General features: G+C 41.2%; 1 protein-coding gene across 2 annotated transcripts in view; it reads left to right on the plus strand.

Moving 5' to 3' along the window:
* Positions 1-22,706, plus strand: part of BCAS1 (brain enriched myelin associated protein 1) — an 89,655-nt gene that overhangs the window by 57,941 nt on the left and 9,008 nt on the right. For both annotated transcript variants that reach the window (XM_075011497.1, XM_075011498.1), the window contains 3 exons: positions 4,226-4,393; positions 16,887-16,952; positions 21,329-21,580. In XM_075011497.1, the coding sequence (XP_074867598.1) occupies positions 4,226-4,393; positions 16,887-16,952; positions 21,329-21,580 (486 nt within the window). The remainder of the gene's footprint in view (positions 1-4,225; positions 4,394-16,886; positions 16,953-21,328; positions 21,581-22,706) is intronic.

Raw genomic sequence — 22,706 nt, forward strand, 5'->3', positions numbered from 1 at the left:
TAAGGCACCTTTTAGCTTATTCAGAAACACTGTAGTATACCTAATTAAAATGTATATTAGGAACACTGTTCGAGTAAAATGAGAGATTTAATATACATTTGTCATCATAAATTAGATGGGCATTTTGTACATTTCTGTTTTTAAAAAAAATCTGGCTCTAATTTTTTTTTAAGATTGAAAGTTCTCTTTAACTTTCCTAAAGCTTTTTTTACACTAACTTTCCAACCCTTAAATTCTACAGGCCTGACATCAAGGATAGTGTTGTAAACATGGCATTTTCAACAAATAAATTTCTCTGAATGGCTGATTATCTCTTACTATTTTTTAACAAACAACACTTCTTTCTCTCTTCCTTCTCTCCAATATTTGGCATTTCCTCCCAGGATGCAGTGGTTATCCTTGAGAAACTAAATCCCTGCACAGAAAATGCTTGAGAGAAAACTCATTTGGGCTTCAGCTGTAACAGCCATAGCTGTAATATAATTCTAAATGCTAATCTCTGAAAGATGAATTCCTAAAAGCTAAGTCACTGCTTTACTGAGCCACTTTTCCAGCTCATGCAATGAATCAGTTCCTTCTAAGGAATTGATTGTGTGCATTTATAAGGCAAATCAAATAGAAACACAGATTAAAATTACTGAGATTAACTGTTCCATTACATTTCATACATTTAAATTCTGTTCACAGCATAATTTAAGAACATCCTTGATAAATTTTTGCAGGTCAGGTCCATAAATGGCTATTAGCCAGGGATAAAGTATGGTGCCCTAGCCTTCATAACAAGGGCAGGAGATGGATGGCAGGAGATAAATCACTTGTCTTCTGTTCTCCTTCTCTGGGGCGCCTGGCATTGGCCACCGTCGGCAGATGGGATGCTGGGCTTGATGGACCTTTGGTCTGACCCAGTATGGCCATTCTTATGTTCTTATGTTCTTATGTACACACCGTAATTACTATAACAGGAACATTTTGATGAAAATTAAGTGTAATGCCGACAAAAGATATGATTTTTGAACATTTAACGTTGATTCCTATCAAAAAAAGGAATTCACATCCCAATGAAAAAGCGGAAAAGTAGCAGAGAAAGAATGGATCAAACAAACCCATGTTTAGCAATATACCACAATGGCTACGTCTACACTAGCCAAAAACTTTGAAATGGCCATGCAAATGGCCATTTTGAAGTTTACTAATGAAGCGCTGAAATACATATTCAGCGCCTCATTAGCATGCGGGCAGCCACGGCTCTTCAAAATTGACGCGGCTCGCCGCCGCGCGGCTCATCCAGATGGGGCTCCTTTTCAGAAGCACCCCAGCTACTTCGAAGTCTCCTTATTCCTGTCTGCTCATAGGAATAAGGGGACTTCAAACTAGCCGGGGTCCTTTCGAAAAGGAGCCCCGTTTGGATGAGCCGCATCAATTTTGAAGTGCTGCAGCTGCCCACATGCTAACGAGGCACTGAATATGCATTTCAGCGTTTCATTAGTAAACTTCAAAATGGCCATTTGCATGGCCATTTTGAAGTTTTTGGCTAGTGTAGACACAGCCAATCTTTTTAATTGCATGTGAGGAAATCTCAGGTTAATTTATCTGAACTAATGTATGGTCTGAGCATTCTACCCTTACACTGAAGGGTGCAGTTAAAGTTGTCATTGCAATCAGTGGGATTACTTGTGTGGGAAAGTTCTAAGCAATGGGAATCAGGAGGGCAGACCTGGGCATGTAGACACTTGGCTGTGACCACAACTGAGCAGGGTATTAGGAGGTCTGTGCCACGTTACCGGATGTACCTGTTTACTCCAGAACTCTCTCTTCTAGCAATATCCGAAATCCATCATGATTTTAGTTAGCCAGGCAACCACTGATCGTGGGTGTGGTCAAGTTTCCCACAGTCCCATAAATTGGGTTTTCAGCCACCAGTCTTCCCTCTCAGTATTCTGGGCTATAACTTACCCCTAAATGTCTTCTAGGAGATCAGTAAGCAGTAGAAGTATTAGTAATGCTGATAGGCAACATTGACTTCCTATGGTCTGGCAAATTCTCTCATCTGGCACTGTCCCAAGGGTGCCGTATGAGAGAGGTTCAACCTGTACAAACAGCAGCCTCAGCGTGGGAGACCACTTGTACGGGGCCACTTCCATGCAGGCTGGTGTGGAATGGGTGGAAAGGATTAGGACAGAAGGGAAGGATTAGAAGTGTCTTTGTTATGCACCTTGAGTTTGCTTTCTAGATCAGTGGAGTCGGAGTGATTGGAGAAGGTATCTGTATGTATTCAAACTGCCTTCTCTTGGAGCTTGGGGAGAACCAGTAACCACATTTTGTGTTTGTGACTATTGCTGGTCTTGGGGCAGCATGACTATGCCCTCAGGGGCTGGTAGCACAGCTGCAGACAAGTTCTTAGTGGATCCAAATGATCAAGGGTGGATTCTGCAGTGGGGATGAACAACAGATCCTGTGAACCCTTCACGTTCATATATGCTATGCAGAGAGGCCACAGTCACTTGCTGTTCATCAGCTGATGTAGTAGTCATGGAGAACAGAGACTGTGTTGTGGACACTTTGAGGTGGGTGGAAGAGGAACATCTATCTTCCCTTCTATCTTTCCCTTCACCAGCATCCATGCATTTCATGCACAAAAGGTTGCATTTCACCCAGACAATCAGGATTAAACACCACAGGTTATACACACACTTTACCAACCCCATTTTCAAAAACGTAAACGATTGCAGTTTTACAGCCTCTAGCAATAGAGCTGTGGTTCTTTAGATCAAACAGTAGCAGCTCATGCTTTTTAGGCTCTCAATTAAATCCACTGCATGTCAGCCAAGAAGAGGTCATCATAAAGGTGTGTGCATTAAAATTAACTCTACAGAGTGCACATAAATATTGCCTGTCTACAAAGTGATTGACAGCACTTTGTACAATATTTTAAATTATATTCATGATGTTGGCAATGCAAACAGCAGGTCATGTTTAAATGTCAATGTCTAGAGTAACTACTTTCATTTTAGTTTGGTGTTTAAGTGCTGAATGTAATGTAAGATGCTTTTATGCTGTTATGCATTATTCTGCCTTTGGTTGTAAAATGCTACAAAGGCTGAGTCCAGGTCAAATTATTTGAGTTATTTCCATGATAATAGCTTGATGTCTAAGACAGAAAGGCAGATATTTCTGCATATAATGACTGAGTTCCAAATTAATTAACACTTCTGTAGTGCACAAGAGATGGTATTTTTATTGTTTATCTGGCAATGGAGGTTGGAACAATTTTTATGGTGGGGACACTGAAAGCCATTGAATCAATCTGTAAAGTTGTACATAATGGAAATCAGTTCAAGGCGGGAGGTGTGACACAGTTTCTGAAGTACCTGAGCAGTTATAAAAGAGGAAATGGTCAGCCAAAGGAATGCACAGTTAGCCCATGCCCAGGTGGGATCTGCAGCCTCTACACATAGATGGAGCACAAATGTTCCTCCTGGTTAAAATCTGAATTGTGCAGTTTGTACTACTTACTTTAACACACTATGCTCTCAGAGATGTGACCTTGAGTAGGCAGGCTGTGGAATGAGGCATACAAGTGAATAATAATAATAGACAGTGTTTATTAATACTTGAGAGTTCATTTCAACACAGACCGGCTAATGCAAAGCACTTGTGAAATCTAGTGAAGAATCAGACTGTTTTTTTTTTTGCACAAGATAGTTAATCCTATTCCAATTTCTGTTTGCAACCCCCTGGGTCCAATCCTCTCACCTCACTCATGTCCACTTTGTATAGGGAGGTATAACTGACTTTAGTGAAATTATTTCTGATGTATTCCTCTGTAACTGTTCACATCTTTGCTGATTAAATTTTGTTTTAAATTTTGAGAAAGATGAACGATTTGTCCTTGAGAACTAAGGCTCCAACTTAAGAACACAGATTTTTCAAGAAAGTTCTCAAACACATGTCTAACAAAGCTTAAACCCCACTGAAGTAAGTATTTTATTGAATAGGAATGGACTTATGTACATGCTTCACTGCTTTCCAGAGTAGGGACTCTAAAACATACAGTGCAATTCATGAAATAATTGTACATGATGTTCATTATTCTTGTATAGAACTACTGCATTTCTACATCAGGACATCATGGTTAAACTATAAGAGCATGAAAGACATTATTGATGTAAAGAGTATGACAGATGAGTGATTTCTGCCTTCTTAACATTTGTCAAAATAACTCTAGACTACACCAGAAGACACTGAGGTTGTAAACAATGAGAAAGTGGAAGCATCTTTAGAAGCAGTGGCTCCTGACAAAGATGAGACTAAAAGCTTAGAAGCTGCAGAAGTGAAACCTAGAAGACAAGAAAATAAAAACCCCAAAACAAACCTGCGGAAGTTTTTTAAACTGGTAAGCAGGGTCTTTGAATAAAAGCATCTCAGGGTGACTTGCTCAAAACTTATCAGTGGTAATTTTTTAAGCAATTGTCACAATGAGTTTACAAGTCTGTGTACAGCAATGAAAGCTAGACAGCTATATAATGGAGAAAATCTTCAGTGCTGACCAAAGGTATATAAATGCTCCTGTAACACAGTGAAAACATTTGTGTGCCTACTTTGCATGCAAACTTACTGCTAGTGCACATAAAATATCATTTACATTTCTGTAGAGACCAAAATGTGCTAGGTGCTATGTCACCCACTATATATTTTGTGTTACGTATCTCCCTCTAGTGGCTGCTCCACAAATGTTTGAGTCTGCTACAGCTCCTAACAAACACATAGGCTGACACAAAATACATTTAAGTCACTATTTTTAAGCTAATTTCAGTGGGCTTGGATCATGCAGACAAGTTTTTAGGTCAAGAGATGGAGGGTTTACCCTTAGCATTCTGAGGGTTTCAGACTGAAGCCCCATTGTCAGCCCATGTGGGGTTAGCTACCTAAGTACACCCCTTACTTCAAAGATCATACTCTCTAAAAAGACAAAATCAAAATGTAACCCTCACCTGCTGACAAAGTGGAGCAAAAATGGGGATAATGTATGAAAAATGATCAAAGTAATGTGCCTTGTACCTTATTATTTCTATGAACATAACCACTATCCCTGAACAATGGCAGTACCAACCATAGGGTAATAATCTAAAATTGTATACTCATTTACTGCAGTTGAAGTCAGTTCTTCAAATGATCCTAAAGAAGCAGAAAAGAAAAGCCATGATAATAAAGAACTATCCTGCTGTTCTGATTAAAACACTATCAGGTCTCTGACTTTCCATATCATTTTATTTGTTTTGGCAAGCTGGTTCAGGTGCTATTTTATTGGATAGGTGGTTACTTGATACGGAGTTGTAGCTATGCAGAACTTAGTTTTTATCTGATGCTATATAATGGCCCAGAGTGTCATGCACAATTATGGAAAGTGTATGTAGAAATTAGCTAAATGTGTAGTTTTTGAAATCTGAACCATTATCTGGAGCAACGTACTTTTTCTAAGAAGTTAGATGTGCATTTGGCTCTACTGCTACACATCTAATATCAAAATACCATTACCACAGGTGAATTCACAATTTTTTCAGCACATATGTGGATTCGAGGGTCTGCTCTAGTTGCTGAAAGCATCTGTAAAGCTGATTCAACCAATTCCCTGAGGATTGATCAGGAATACCTAGAAGCAACTCTCCCTAACCTCCTGCTTCCAGAACTGTGTGGGACATGTACAATTATTTCATGAATTACACTATATGCTTTAGGGCCCCCAGTCAGGTATTCCTGGAAGACGCTGGTTTGTGCATCTTTACATTACCGAAATCCTCAGCTTCTAGAATGGCTACTTGGGCCATGGGCAGTCAGGTAAAAGTTAAAGTAGATCTGAAAGGTTGTGGAGAATTATTTATAGTAGGACCTATGGGTGCCAATTCAGTATCAAAGCCCATTGTGCTAGAAGATGGACTGACAGGCAATTAAAAATAGCCCTTGCCCCCCAAAGAACTCACCCTTTATGGTTTTGGCATGATGAAACATGTGTCTGAGACAAAGTGAGAAGAGGGTAGAGAAGGGAAAGCAATGAGAACAAGTTTTTATACTCCTGGCTCTTTTAGCCTGAGTTGTTCGTCAATGCATGGAGGTTGGCACTGGGTTGTTTGCATTAAGAGGAGAAATTGATAATGGAGTCAGGTATTTCTTGAGTGCAGTCTTGTTTACGTGCAATGAATAACACAAAGTCCTGTTTCCTTGAGCACAGCAGGCTTGCATTGCCAAGCCTCTTTCCAGTGCCCCAAAGCTCTCTCTCTCTCAGCTTCTTCCTAAGGCGATCCTAGAAGTGCTCCTTTGGCTGTCTCCTGGCTTTCTGCTTCTCTTCTGGCACAAATGCACATGTTCAGTGCTGCAATGCAATCCAATCCAATCCAATCCAATCCAACTCCCTGCTTCCCCTATCACTGAAGAAAGAGGGATTTAATTGCTCCATCCTAGAGACATGAATGGAAGGCTTCCAGCACACCATGCAGCTCAGCAATACAATTAGGATCTAATTTAGGATATTCTGAAGTATCTAAAGGAGTTAGGAAGGCACCTAACAACCATTTAATTTCAAAAGGAACTGGGCATTTAACTCACTGGGACTTTTTTTTAAAAAAATCCTAGCCCCGCATTTTTGTTTGCCTGTGGACATTTGGTTATTGCACATGACATTTGTCAGCTAATGAAGCCGTGGCTAGCTCATTAGAAAAGCAGGCCCTGTGATTCAGCAACCATGTGCAGCAGGCTCCATTTCTGAAAGGCCCGTGGCTTCAAAACACTCCCACCACTGACAAATAATAGAAAGTAGCAATGACTATAAAGCTCCCTTCTATGCCAATCTTAAATCACTGTGACAAAACAAACAAGGCTATTTCAAAGCATGAGCTGTAACACTGCTCTAATCCAGCTGGGCCTGCCAAGAGAGTAGCAGGGGCCATAAAAGGGGCAATTGCCACTGGGCCCAGCCTTTCCAAGGGGCCCAGAGCTCCAGCCTCCGCTGCTGGCCTGGGCTGTGCTAAGGGCTGGCTGCCCTTGGCCCTGCCCCTTCTATACTTGGCCATGCCTCTTCGAGCCAGGGCCCCCTCAGATCTTGCCCTGGGGCCCACTGGTCTAATTAGAGCCAGGCACTGCTCTTAGATCAGCTTCTCTGTTTTCAGCAGTGTAATATCCTCATTTTTAAAGAATAAAAACAAGGAACTAAGAAAAAGACAGATATCTCCTCCAGGCTGGACACAGAATTGAACTAACCGCGTAACTGAACCTACAGCATTTTGAACAGTTTGTTGTTGATGCCGTTCATTTTGGTGTACCCCGTCATTCCCAAACAGACCCTGATTTCCTTTGGTTGCTCTTGCAGTATGTCCCAAATAGTTTCACTGAAAGATTTTCAGTTTATTGGATACTATCCATCTGGCTGCCGAGAATACTAGACAGTGAGTAGGCATAGTATTTAGTGTGTGATTGGTCGTCTAGGTTGCATGGTGTTACTTTGCTCTCTGGCTGATTTTTAAAAAGAGAAGGGTAACAAATGAAGAACAACAAACATTCCTAACATTTTTCAGCTCAATCACTTGCTGAAATATGTAGGAAGTGTTTAGGATGCCCCAGCTGGGAATTATAGCTTTGTATTTCTCCACCTCATCCTGCTTCCCTCACATGACCTTCCACTGCAGAGGATGATGTGGAGGGAAAAATTCTTGTGCTGAGGTTATGCTTGGTATTACAGATATGTGAGCTGTGTATTGTGAAGAATCTTTGCACAGAACACTTGTGTACTATGGGGACCTTTGCCAGTAGTTTTTAATTACTACTCAAAGGCTATTCGAGTTCATCTGTAGGCCTCCCTTGAAGGGACATGATGGGGTATCTGACTGAGCTGTCAGGGCCATGGTGCTTGTATTGTGCCTTTCAACTTCTCACATCTTTCTGTATGCCTCCTACATGTGTGTGATGAATTTAACCCTTAGCCCTGCTACATGAATTGTCAAAGCTAATGCAATGATTTGTGTGTTTAGGTCGGCTTTACACATGCTCTCCTACAAAACAGGAGAAAGGTCCATCTGTACCAAAATGTTCTTCCTGATATTACACCTCAAGAATCATAACATGTGACACTGTGGCAAGGATCAGAGAGGCAGCCATGTTAGTCTGTATCTTCAAGAACAACAAGAAGTCCTGTGACGCCTTATAGACTAACAGATATTTTGGAGCATAAGCTTTCATGGGCAAAGATCTGCTTCATCAGATGCAAGGAGTCTGGCAAGACCTGTGAAAAATGACTAAAAAAATACCCTCAGCTGTGCCACACACTGGATAGAGGCCAATGACTCATCTGATACTTGCTTAGGAAATGCCCATGTTCTCTCATCAAGTGGAAGAACCTATAAATCCTTAAAAAATAGTATCTGAAATATTCAAAGTTTCTCAGGCCAGGTCTACACTAGACTAAGTTGACTGTAGATGACTCTGCCACAGAGTTTCTTTGTGACTTTAGACAAATAACTGACTCTCTGAGCCTCAGTTCCCTATCTTTAAAATGGGGAAATATTCCCAATCGGTGAGTTGCTCCAAAGATTTGCTTGTAAGATATTCAGAGATTGTGATAACAAGGGATCTTTATGGACCCAGATAGATACAAACCAATCAAGCACTAACCTATGATGAGTTATATCATACCAGGACTCTCCACTGGGATTCCAACACCTCACTCTGTTGGTAAAGTACATTCCAGGTGGAGGAGCAATTTACCGGTTCCTCTTCCTCCAATAGAAGTGAGCAGTTGTGGAGAATTATTGCTTTTGAAAGAGAAACCAAAGGTCCTCGATTCAACTAAGTGCCAGATAATCCCATTGCCTCCAGGGAAGGGAGAATGGGCAGTCAATACTGTCACCACAGACTTCGAGAATTTCAGAAAACCTGCTGGGAGAAGCTACTGCAAGGAACTAGTACATGCCATGCCTCCCTGTGTATCGTAGTGTGGGCCTCCCCATCAAAATGAAGGTAGCAGTCACTTCCCAGAATGACAACCTCCCTGGTTGCATTTTTACAAGTAGGGATCCTGAGTCTGGAGCAATTTGACAGCCACTAGTCCAAAATCTATATTTCAAAATAGGCACTATTCCTTGGAGAATGAGGCTTACAGAATTTGAAATAAGCTGTCTGTTATTTCGAAATAGACGTTTTGCTGTGTAAACACTCACAAAGTTATTTCGGAATAGTGACCATTAGTCCAAAATAACTTTGCTGTGTAGACACATGATCAGAGACCAGAGCGAAGAGAAAGTGGTGCTACTCTACTCAAACTGTGCCAAGAACATAATCTTCACTCACAAGGAATAGATTCCCTGGGACTGAAATCCTATGACTAAAGGAAATTTGTCTCAATCAGGAGCAGTTGGGCTTGTCTGTTAATATTATCACCTTCAGTATGGTTAACATTCTGATATCTAAAATGTTATCATTAAACCTCAGAATTAATAGTTCTTATTCTGCAACAGACAGCTCAAATATTACAAAGCTATTTTTACAAAACTCAGTAAAGTAGCACTGTACTCAATTCTGTTTTGGAAGGAATTGCTTGCAATTACAAGGGCCAGAAATAGCTTTTTGTTTTTGTTTTTTAATTTGTTTTTGTTTTTAATGAGCTACTGTGATTCATAATTTCAGATGTAAAAAAAATTTTAAAAAAACCTGAAAACGGATGGCAACTTAACAACTGGACAGTAACATATGGCAGTTGTGATCAAACCTGGTGATATTTGAAACAAAAATGCTCTCAGCCATGCTTGTTGTGGTTTCTATTACTTCATACTAATTCAACAGAGACTCTAGGCTTCAGAGTGACATCTGGGTATTTGTGCAGGCTTATTGTGTCATGTGGATTTGTACAGGCAGTGGATGAGCAATGTGTGCTGCCATGAGCTGTTCTGTGTATTTGGGATTATTGCTGTGTGGCTGGTTACATTGATGTGTACCCAAGAGGTGTTGTGCTGGCAGATTTAGGTTGGGTTGTGCAGGGAGCAGTTAGGCTCTCATCCATGCAATCTCTCATATAACCAATGAAATTGCTGCATGCAAATTAGCCATAGAGAAAGAGTGGTATTTGTTTGAGTTACCTCTGATCTCATAATAATCTTGGACTTGTGACATGGCATGTCTGCATATGATGTCCATCGCACAGGGTAGTTTGGAAAGTACAAATTTCTGGGACCTTAAACACTGGACAGTAACAGACTAAGAAACTCAGTTATGATTCAACCTGGTGAACAAAAACTGCTCTCAGCCATTTGTGTAGCTGCTTCATAACCCCATACTGATTTGTACATTTTAAGTGTCAGAGTGACTCACAGAGAGACAATCCTAGGACCTTGTTATGTTGAGCAAATACTACAACACCTATTGCAGCTCTCAGAGTTGGACTGGTAGAACACACCACCAAGCACTGACTCAGTCCAGCCCTCCATAACAATATGAAACATAAAGAAGTGTTCACATTCTTTTGCTTCAGCTGTAGGCCATGTCAAGCATGAATGCAAAATCCTGTCCTGCCACTAAGGCTTAATTGATCAAAACAAGTATATGTCACAGGTCATAAATATCTGCAGATATTGTGAGGAATCTTTTGAACAGTATAAATGTTCTCTTCATTCTCTGACCACAATGAGAGGCGGTCCTAAACCTGAGGTCATTGGAAAAGCTGGAACTGAGCTGTTGTCTACTGAGGGGAAATTGACTGGCGCACCTCTTCCAAAAAATATTCTGCTACAGCTATTCTGGCATAATTTAGATATCCTGAAATAACTCCCCTCTCTGGACATTATTCTGAAATAAAAAGGTAACTTTATTGCATAATTATTATTCTGTTCCTGTTGCAGTATCATTATTCTGGAGTAAAGTCACTTTGTTTTTCAGAATGAAGTACTCATGTGTGGAGTTAGTCCAGAATACCATGCCAGTCAGTTTCCCAGCATTAGACAAGTCCTGAGGAACAATTTCCTCTTAAGTATATTGTTAGCCGGTGGCCAGGTAATGTGCAGTGAGGTACTCCTCTGGGTCCTAAGCAACCCAGTTTTTTACTGTTAGAGCAGGCAGCTCCTAGCACTCTCACCCACGGCCAGGCTGTAGTAACCAAATGGTTAAAGTTCTTTTGTTGTGCCGGCTGTGTTGCAGTAACAAAAGGGTTAACAAAATAGTTAGGCTTGGATCTTAACTAGTTACAAGTTTATTAAGCTACAGTTATAAGCGTACGGTTACAAAAGGCTATTGTTTACTTCTTATATGCTAGCAAAGTACAGGTGTTAACAAGTTACGTTACAATCCAATACAAAGATATCTGTTACCATCTAACACAATGATATCTTGACACTAGTTACAGAGCTCTAATTCTTTAGCTGTGCACAAAAAAAGTCAGAGACCTAGCATGGGTGTATCTTACCCTCTCTGCGTCTCTCGATACCAGCGCAGCCAAGCCGGATCGGTCACTCAATTCCGCGGAAAGACGAATACGAGGTTGGGTGTCCCCAGTAGTGGACCTTGGGAGGCAATCACCTGACCCGACCAGCAGGTAGTTGGTGGAATGCACTCAAAGTTAGAGTTCTGCTGGGCCCATCTTTTATACCCCTTCTGGGTTACATATTCTCTTTCTTATCCATGGTGCCAGATCATACTGGTCTGTCTTTGTGACGCCAGTTTGTTACAAGGGCATTTCTTCTTAGTTTGCACTTGTAAGACAAGAGATAAGCAATTTAGGAGTACAGGACATTCTTTTGTGCGGGCGGGGCACGTCCCCTTCTGGGTGATTGTGTGTGTGCATCACATCGATCAATGCCAGCTGGGGTGATTTCTGAGGGTCTCCCTGCCTCTTGTTGACAGTCTGGCCTGTTAGCCTTCTAGCTGTACTTTCTGCTTCTCAGGGTCACGATAAGCTAGCATATCTGGGCCTCAATGAGGGCATCAAAGACTGTGCTGTCAGCAGCCATTTCCGTGCCCTGTGTGCTCCTCGGTGGGGGGGGGGGGCAACGAGCAAGCTGGCTTGTAAGGGGGAGACTTTGTCTGGCTACATATATGTAAAGCCAACAGACCCTAGTCGTCAGCAGGTGAGATTGAACTTGGGACTTTACAGGCTAAAAGCCATGAGCCTCTACCACATGAGCTAAAAGCCAACTACTTCTTAGCCAAGGCTACAGAGCAGACTTCATGGTCCCTTTTCAGTGGTTGCACTGCCTGTGGGCTACATATGTCCCTCAGCTGAGGAAGCAGGTCCTGAGCTTCAGAGCCTCCCAGCAGTTCATCCCAGATGAGCCCCACTTGAAGAGTTAACGGACTCCAGTTGTTGGCAGATGAGACTGAACCAGCTACATTAGAGCCTAAATCTAAACCATAAGCTAAAATTCAACTGCTGCCCAGCTAAAGCTATGGAGCAGACTTCACTCTCCCCTGTCAATGGGCTCAATGCCTTTGGGTTATATAGGGCTTGTCTACATTTGCCCCCACCTTCAAAGGTGACGTGTTAATCAGGGCAAGGGGAGACTACTAATGAAGTGCTGCTGTGAATACACAGCACTTCATTAGGCTAATTCTCCCCCATGGCAGCTTCAAAGTGTCAAACTTCGAAGTGCTGGCATGTGTGTAACCGCAGGCACTTTGAAGTGCCCGTGCTACTTTGAAGTGCCTTTACTCCTCAGAATTTTGTAGTAATTAGTAATCGCCCATTGCTCTGATTAACATGCCCCCTGACAAGTTGGGAGCAAGTGTAGTCCCAGCCATATACAGATATTTACACTGACCAAATTCTGCCAGTCATTACTCACAAAAGTGTACCCTCGATTTATCAAGGCTATTCCCTGTCCCCATCCTGTCATCCTCTGTCTTGTCATGTTGACTCTTCTTTCTTATCACGGAAAGATCTTTAGGAGCCCACCAACAGGAGCCCTAAATTGGTTAATGTGGGATATAAGAAAAGAGCAGTTCTTTAAGGTGAAAGCATAAAGTCTACAGATAAAGCTTCCATTGAAACTAACAGGAATTGTCCTTGATTAAGGACTGCAGAATTTAGCCCATGGTTGAATTATACTTCACTGATGAGAATTAGTAGTTTGAATTATGAGAGATTACTAAAGGTTAGTTATTCTTCTTTCCTATGCATAAAAGGCAGTATTGTGGTAAACTTACTTGTCATTAAAAGTCACCTTAAACCCAGTGCTGTTTTGCGCCAGTACTGAGTACCAGTACTTCTGGAGCACCAGCTGCAAGATGCCCAGCCAAGGAGCAGGGGGACCCTGCCAGCCCCATGGCTGGGGCACAGAACCCTGCTGGCAGCCTGAGCTGCAGGAGCTCCAGCTAGGGGAAGAGGGAATCCACCAGCTCCATGTCTAGGGGCGGGCTGGGGTACAGAGACTCACTGTCAGCCCCAGTTGCTGGAACCCTGGTGGTGGGGAGAGAAGGTGGAATCCAGCTGAGTGCCAGGCGTCTCTTTTTTTTTTTTATACAGAAAAAGCACTGCTTAAACCAGGGGTGTCCAACACATGGCCCACAGGGAGCCTTTTCATCTCGCCCACAGGGTTAGCAGTGGCACCATTTTGAAAGCTGGCTGGGTGACTCTGACCTGCTTGTGACTCTTTCAGGAGACATTTGTGGCTCCTGCCACTGCTGCTGTTAACTCCTCTTCCGGCTCCCTGCTTTGCTGTGCTGAAAGAGTAAAATTCAATTTCATTGGTTTAATGGCCAGCAGGAGGGATGTGGCTGGTAAATCAATTAAATTGAGTCTCATTATTTCAGCACAGCAATGTAGAGAGCCGCATGCCCTGCAGGTTGGGGAAGGAGTAGGAGAGCTGGGGGCAGGAGGTGGCAGTTTGGGGCTGCGAAAGGTTTAAGCCTGGGGGCAGGGGGAGTTGGAGATGCAAGGGATTTAAGGCTGGGGGCAAGTCTGGGGCTGAGAGGGGTTAAGCCTCGGGGTAAAGGGAGTGGTCTGTGGCTGAGAGGGGTTAAGCCTGGGGATGGGAGGCGGATTTGGGGCTATTCTGTGTTCAGCCCCCCAGAACATTTAAAAAAATGCCATCTGGCCCCCAATGAAAAAAGGTTGGACACCCCTGACTTAAACCTGTGTGAATAAGTAACTGAAATAGAAATGCAAAGTTGATCTTCTTCCTCTACAGTCATCATACACCAGGGATTAGAGTATTAGCCTCTGATGTAACAAAGAGCACCCAGTGCTTCCTCTCCCCTGTTTCTTCAACCTTTCGCACAGATAGCAACCACCATGTATGAGAGCTTTGGGCTTATTTACTTGGCAGAAGAAAAGAGTGAGGTGCGATTTGATAGCAGCCTTCAGCTTCCTGAAGGGGGCCTCCTAAAGAGGATGGAGAGAGGCTGTTCTCAATAGCGACTGATGGCAGAAATAGAAACAATGGTCTGAAGTTATAGAGGGGGAGGTATACGCTGCATATTAGGAAAACTATTTCACCAGGAGAGTGGTGAAGCACTGCAATTCGTTACCAAGAGAGATAGTGGAATCATCATCCCTATAGGTTTTTAAGTCCAAGCTTGACAAAGTCCTAGCTGGGATGATTTAGTTAGGGTTGATCCTGCTTTAGGCAGGGGGGCTGGACTTGATGACCTCCTTAGGTGCCTTCCAGCCCTAGGATTCTATGATTTCTGTGTATATAACTAAGTAACTGATCAACAAAGCTAAGATATATTCCTAGGAAAATAATGCTTTCCCCAAATTTGATAATAAACCCCTTTACATTTTTTAGCTTTTGAACAAGTTTCTGTTTAGTATTGATTTTCAGCAGCTAGAAAGAAAAGAATCATACACCAAAAACAGATCTTTGCTATGAGATTACACTAAGGATTGAACCGATAATGTTATGTTGCAAGTGATAAATCTATAAGCTGCAGAAAACCACAAATCCGCTTGGTCTATCTATAGAGCAAAAGTCACATCCTTTCATTCTTTTCATTGCATTTATACAATGAAAAATGACATTCAGACTCAGGAACTTTGGTATACTGGGGTTTATTTTATGCTTTAATACTCCATGGCTAAACAATGTACAACTGAATACTATAGTATATTATTTGAAACAGAACCCACATATGCACTTGGAGGTATCTGTACATTTAGTCAATCATTTTTTTACATTATTAATACTAACCTGAAACTTAACCTATATTTTAATGAAGTTTTTTGTCATATCCATCCATAAAACTAATTATATATCATATTAAAATAGGGTACATTGGATCATTCTTTTAAAAAGTAATTCAGAGTCAGGGTTTACTTTGAAAAAGCTGCTTGTGATACAACCTCAATCTATTTTGATTATTCTGGCCAAGAAAAGCTCAGCCCAGGAAAGGTTGTTGCTTATATGCACATGCTCATTTGAGAGTTAAGGCATAAAACAGAATAAGTTGAGGGGAAATGTAGAACAATGATAAAATTCTGTATATCAGCAGATTTTAATTGTCAACCACAGATTTAAACACATATGTAGAAATAACATATGAGTACAACCTCAAAAGACGAAAGTTCTATTAGGGTGAGTTGTCTCAGTGCTCTAACTCCGAAACATGTCCCTAGTTAACTCTGGATGATAGCACCATCCATCAGCGCCATCCTTAGGGGACCAATGCAGTACTTTTAAATTATTAAACCAGATGCCTGATTGCAGCTGAGTGTGGGGACGATTATTTAGAGGTGCGATTTATTAACCTTCAGCAACACACTAAGGAGATATTTTTTAAAAAATGTTTAAACATAGGGTACTTTTACACTTGCCAGGAGATCAAGTCGGTCATGGTCAGTCTTCTGAGGCTCAATTTCCCGCACCTAGTGGGGTTGCGTGAAATCAAACTACCAAGGGTTGACAGTCGACCCCTTTACTCCTCATTTCCGTGTGGAGTAAGGAAGGTTGATGGCAGAATTTCTCCCATAGACCTCCCTCAGTGAGGATGGCCAGCTAAGTTGATCGTAGATATGTCAGTTTCAGCTACACAATTGCCATAGCTGGAACTGCATATCTAGGATTGATTTCAAAGTCTAGTGTACACCTGCCCTAAGGTCCTGTTGACTAAGGGGTTGGCAAATACCTGCTAAATGACTTCATTACCACTTGAATGGCTCTTTCCCAGGTTCTGCTAATAGGTCTGTGAGGCTTTTTCACCTTTAAGTTAACTAGATCCTCTCCTGAGGAAGCGGAGTCACAGACCAAGAATAGGAAGAGGCAGGTGAGTGGGCCTTAAAACTCAGTGGCACCCCAAATTTCCCAGTGTCTCACACAACTGTGTAGTCAGTGTATAGGTAAGGATGGCTCTGCCATCTATAGCAGTTTTCATGCTGCAAATCATCAACCTCATGAGAGACTAGTAACAGAGAGGAAGCTGTGCTTGTCTATACACTATCAAAACAAAAAGCAGTCAAGTAGCACTTTAAAGACTAGCAAAATGGTTTATTAGGTGAGCTTTCGTGGGACAGACCCACTTCTTCAGACCATAGCCAGATCTGGCTATGGTCTGAAGAAGTGGGTCTGTCCCACGAAAGCTCACCTAATAAACCATTTTGCTAGTCTTTAAAGTGCTACTTGACTGCTTTTTGTTTTGATAGTGAGAGACTGTTCATATTGTACATGCCTCTACAGAAAAACTGCCTTCCAAAAAATATTCCAAAAAATGTTACTGCAAAAAAGTAACATTGAAGATACAGGTTCAGGATGGAAACCATTTCAACAGTGTTTGTGAATAGTTTGAGATGCAATGGTTTGGTTTTGTCTGTTTGCTATTAGGAATAATGTGCTTAAATTAAGCCTTTGTTTTATTTGATTTTTGAATCTGTGCTTAAAAAGCAAGTGTCTGCTGGGAAGACCGATATTTCTTTGTTATTTTAGTCAGTCAAAAATGATGAAGGGGCTACCAGTTCAGAAGAGATAAATGGGCCAGACCCCAGTCACCAAGTAAGTGTTTGGATTTATTCATGTCTTGGTGATGGGTTTCGCTGTGGCTTATTTCACTCTTAAGTTTTTGATTGGCTTTTTTGTACAAAAATAACTGATTGTAAAACTATGGTATGTTACCGCATTCAGGGAATCTCTTCTGTTCATTATTGCCTAATAAAAATCAATTAGAAAGGTCACCACCAGATTAAACATCATGCTTTTTAAACAGGTTTTCCATTTTCCATAATAAAATAATTAATAAAATGCACCAATTCTTATCTTCTATTTTCCTTTGCATCCTTTATACTATTTGTTTACTGTTTTGCACTTTACACAGCTTGGACAGTGAAATTAACCTGGTCTTTTCTGAGTTAGTTATTTCTTAGTTGTTCACATGTAGTATTGGAGAGAATATTATTTTGATAACAAACACATTGGATTAAGAGTTAAAAGTAAACATTTTCACTGAAATTTAACAAAAATCAGGAAAACATTCTTTTGTTTTGTTTTCCTTCAAACAGATTATAATGTATAGGTCAAAACTACCTATTTGTGTTCCTTTATAGTCCTTATTATGCCAAGATTTTTTTTCATATATAAAAATGCTGACTTTTCTAGTAGAAATTCAAAAGCTATGAGCCAAATCATCAACTGGTGTAAATCAGCAGACCTTCATTCAAGTTATGAGACACCAGCTAAGGATCTGGCCATGTAAGGGATGTTATGGTTTTCTATAACTGAATAGCAAAATTAAGGCTGTGATGAAATTTGGCCTATCATAATTTCTTTCTTCATTTTCTTTTTTATAATCAGGAAAATGTTTTTCTATTGTGTATTGTGCTGATAATTTAAGCTACAATTTAGCTGATAATTCTCTTACAGCGATCACAGAATATATAGTGTCTAAGCCTGCAACTTTTATACTTTTAAGCTAACAGTTCTTTACTTATAATGAGGCTTCCTTGATAACCAAATGTTGCCTACAGTCCTGGAATCATATTCTCTTAATTTTTCTTTATTTCATAAATTATCAGTTGCTATCAATTACCTACTGTATTTCTAGGGGAAAAAATATCTCGTGTGTTTGATTCTCCTCTCACTTACGCCAATGTAACCTCCTGGATTTTCATTAACAAAAATTATTAGAGAAGAATCACCCCATTATTTATTTTATTCATTTTCTTAACCTGTTTTTAACTAGCTGTGCTATTCTATAAAACAACTGCTGTAATTTATCATTTGCAGCTTTTCCTGGAATGCTCTGATTCCATTTGCCTCTGCATTAAGGCCACATTGTACAGGTTGAAGCTCTCTAGTCTGGCACCCTCAGGACCTGACTGGTGCCAGTCGAGAGAATTTGCCAGACCATAGGAGGTCAATATTTTCTAGCAGCATTACCAACACTTTCACTACTTATTGGGATGTTAGAAGACATTTAGGGGTAAATTACAGATAAATAACAGCACAGAACACTGAGAGGCAGGACTGGCAGCTGGAAACAAGCTCTATGGGAACACAGGAAACTTGGCTACACCCATAATAAGTGGCAGGCTAGATAACTAAAATCATGCCGGATTATGGATGTTGCCAGGCAAGAGTGTTCTGGACTAGAGACGTTCAACCTGTACATTATAAACACTAAGGTAGCTCCAAACTTGATGTGTCATCTTATGTGCCACACCAGAATGAGGGAATTTCAAAGACATGATATCAGTTTGATTTTATATAAAGGCTGAGAAATCACTATACAAGCCAGCAATACATAGTCAGACATGCTACCTACCCATAAGAAAAAGGAAGGGCTCTGTGGTGGGGTGAAATCACAGAAGACCTTTTGGGATGTTTCCCAGTATGCTGATTATGCCACTGACAACTGCCCTCTTGCTCTCTGGGGCTACCCACCAACCTGTCCTGCTGGGCCAGGTCCTCAGGACTCTCCCAGACAAGGCACAGAGCTAGGTTTCTGCCCCCCATCAAGCAATACTGACACTTACCTACTTCAGCTCTGGGAGGGAGTAGTTTTAGGGCACAGCACCCAGGAAATAGGCTCACAGTTAAAAATAAAGAATATATTACAACTGAGGCCATGTCTATAAGTACACCACTGCAGGGCATCTATGCTGACAGGAAAGTGCTGACCCATCAGAACAATGAAACCATCTCTGGCAGCCACATAGCTATGTGTCATGACATAGCTCAGTTTCTCCAAAGGCTTATATTGGTATAACTTTTATTGCTTGGAGGGAGGAACTTCTACAGCCCTGAGTGACGCATGCTATGATAGGGATTACGACACCGTCAAATTGTCAAGAGCAGAGGAATTGGCAGGGATACACAATGAAAGGTTCCCTGACCTGCGGGACGGTGGTGTGAGCACTACATTTACTGAAAGCATGTAGAGAAACTGGAAAAGATCCAGAAGTAAGTGACAAGAATGATCAAAGGGATGGAATGCAAGCCAATCAAAGGCTGAAGAAATTGGGTATGCTAACATGAATATGAGGAGATTAAAGTGTGTGTGGGGGGGATATTATAGTGCTCATTAAATACTCAAAAGGCTGCCTGGAAAAAGATGGAGAAAAGTTTTTTCTTGCTACAGAAAGTTCAAACTTCAGCATAGCAGATTTAGGTTATTAATCTATACTATAGACTTTAGAGAGGCACAGCTGTATCATTGCAGCTGCACAGCTGTAAGATCTCTATAGAGGCAGGAGAGAGATCTGCCATTAACATAATTAAACCACTCCCAGAGAGCAGCGGTAGCTATGTCAGAGGGCAGCATCTTTCCCACCAACACTGTCCACACTGGCCCTTTTGTCGGTGAACTTACATTAGTCACGGGATATTTTTCCACACCTCTGACTGAGCAAAGTTTTACTGACAAAAGTGCTCATGTAGACATAGCCTTAGATTAATCTCAGGAAAAACCTTCCTAACTGTAAGAACAGGAGGACAATGAAAGATTGCCTGGGGAGGTGGTGGAAGGAAACTCCTTCACTGGAGGTTTTCAAAGAAAGCTGGATAACCATCTTTTTTTGGATGGTTAGGCACAACAAATCCTCCATCTTGTCAGGGAGTTAGATTAGATGACCCTTGTGGTCCCTTCAGACCACTTGAGTCTGTGGCAGGGGTGAGCTGTGATCACCTGCTACCTGCAGAGATGCAGGTAAATATAGAGGTGGAACAGTATTTGCCCACCCTTGGAATGTGGTGAAAAGTTTAAAAGTAAAGATGGCCTTATGTGAAATAGACCTGACAACCCCAATAAGTAGATTGGGGAGGGAAGTTGTTTGCTTTCTGGTTTTTGAATTTTTAGAGTTTATACTTTAAAGTTTCTCTGTAAGTTTCTCCTTGTTATCTAAAAGATTACTTTGTTTTTAATGAAAGCTGATATTTTCCGGTAATCGCATGATTCCAGGATATGAAGTTTTAAGAAAAACAACTACTATGAGACTGATAATAAAAACAAAAGGGTTGGCAATGCTGCAGTTTATTAAACCATGAGGTCATTTCCAGACTGCAAAGGCCAAATTTGCAGAAGGCCTAAACATATCTAATGTGTAGGTTCCCCTACTATATTTCTTTTTAGCTGACTAAATAAGTCATATCATTTTCACAAGTCTTATATGATGCAAAAAGAAATTCCCATTTGCAAGCAAATGTTTTAGCACAAATGTAACCAGTAATCTACAACTGCAGAAACTGACAGTCTTCATGTTATTTTATTTGTCCTTCAGATCTAAATCTTGATTTGTGAACGTTGACCACATCCAGTGCTTTCGCAGTTTGAGTTCTTACCTTCTCCGTATTAGTCTGCTCTGTAATGTTGTTTATCTTCTAAGGAATTCACAGTGTCTCCTTTTGCATTTCCATGCAGCATTTTCTCTGGCATTGGACTTCCGTGGCCAAATCATGGCTTGTTAATCACCTGGTGGAGTATTGTAATTTTATAGATGGGATATTTTTACCTCTGCTTTCTGCGCCTTGCTACCTGTCTTTATCTCCCCTCCCCTTGTACTTTCAAGTTTCTATGGTGACTTTGCCACTTAGGGTGCAGAGACGGTTATATCTTTGCAGCTGTGGGAACATGCTTGTAATTCTATCTATAAATATACGGGTTTTTTCCTTTTATCACACACTGCTGTGTGGTAAAGCTTCACCACAGAAATATATAAAAATAAAGGCTATGCAATCAGGGCCTGATCCTCAGTCTTTAATCACAGGAGTGATCTCAATCTCCTTGGGGTTCCTCTCCCAAGTAAAGGCTGAAAGAATCAGGCCCAAGTGGAATATCTTCCCACCCGGTGGCCTTTAATTTTTACTATATTTATGAACCTCCTGCCAGAATGTTTATATTTTCCACTAAAAATAACCATGGTTTGAAACTGCTTTAGACATCAGGCTCCACAGAGAGGCCAGTCCCCCCAACGGAAAATGAACCTGTGGGCCAGAAGAGCAAGGAGAGTTCAAAAGACAAAACGCCTTCGGCAGAGCTGAGCAAACAGGAAACCAAAGATCAGCAAGACTCCAGAGAACAGCAAACCACAGCCACCGACTCAATCCAGAATGGCGGAGAGAGTGCAAAGGACAGCCCTCTCAAGAGGATGGAGAAGAGACAGTCACTCGGAGGGTTTTTTAAGGGCCTTGTATGTTAATTTATTTTTTGCTTTTAAATCACGATTCAGCTGCTTTAAATGATGATCCTGCAAGCTGCCTCTTGTGAGCAGACCCCTACACTGATACCTACAACGAGGTGGCACTGGAGTCCACTTACATGGGGCAGCTTTCAGGATCAGGGACTTCCAGCAGCACATTTTCAGCCAGAGGCAGGGGACATAGGAACACAGCTGCCAATCTGCAATAGAGCAGATAGAAATCTTTGGGGAATATATGCCTGGATGTATCTTTACCACTTTATTTTGTGGCTTTTCACACCCCTGACATTAAGATTTTTGAAAAAATGTTGTGCACTGAAAATCTGAATTCACATGAGCTTGAGGACTGTCAGTGCATCTAACAAAACAAAGCAACAGAAATGTAGCTCTTTAAAGAATAACAAAATGAATTATTCAGTGATGAGCTTTCATGGGACAGACCCACTTCTGCTTTGTTTTGTTGGTGTACAGTCTAATACGGCTACCTCTCTGTTACAGCGCATCTAATGCATGTTGAGGGAATACAATGGGTATGGTATCTTCTGCTTCCCTCCTGTCCCTTGCCTAGTAAGACTTCGGTGAGTAATGTTTCTGTCCCTGTGTTGGTCCCAAGATATGAGCGAGACAAGGCGGATGAGATAATATCTTTTATTAAGTCAGCCAAACAGCATCGTGGGCAAAACCAAACAATCCCTAAGCTCTCAAATGAACTGTCATAGAAAAAAAGACAAACATCCTGTCATCTTTGAGTGAAGTTTTCACAAAACAATCAGTCTCCGTATCTGACCACTCAGTTCTCACCCTCAAATGAAACTTGCATAACACCTTCAAAAGATGAGCATTGGAGCTAAAATTCATACCTTGGTAGACATTAAAAATCATGAATTGAGACACTGATTTTATGTCTCACTACAACAACTTGTAATCCACTAACTTTCCTGTGTCCTATGACTGCAGAGGTATTCACTGTCCACTTCACGGCGTTAATGCCTTATGCTTAATCTGTTACACTTCATATTTAGCTGGCAGACTCTGACTACACTTCCCACACCTGAAGACGAGCGCTGTGTGAATAAGAAACTTGTCTCTTTCAGCAACAGTAGTTGGTCAAATAAAA

Source organism: Carettochelys insculpta, chromosome 17 (genome assembly GCF_033958435.1).
Source record: "Carettochelys insculpta isolate YL-2023 chromosome 17, ASM3395843v1, whole genome shotgun sequence".
In the NCBI taxonomy this organism is placed as follows: Eukaryota; Metazoa; Chordata; order Testudines; family Carettochelyidae; genus Carettochelys; species Carettochelys insculpta.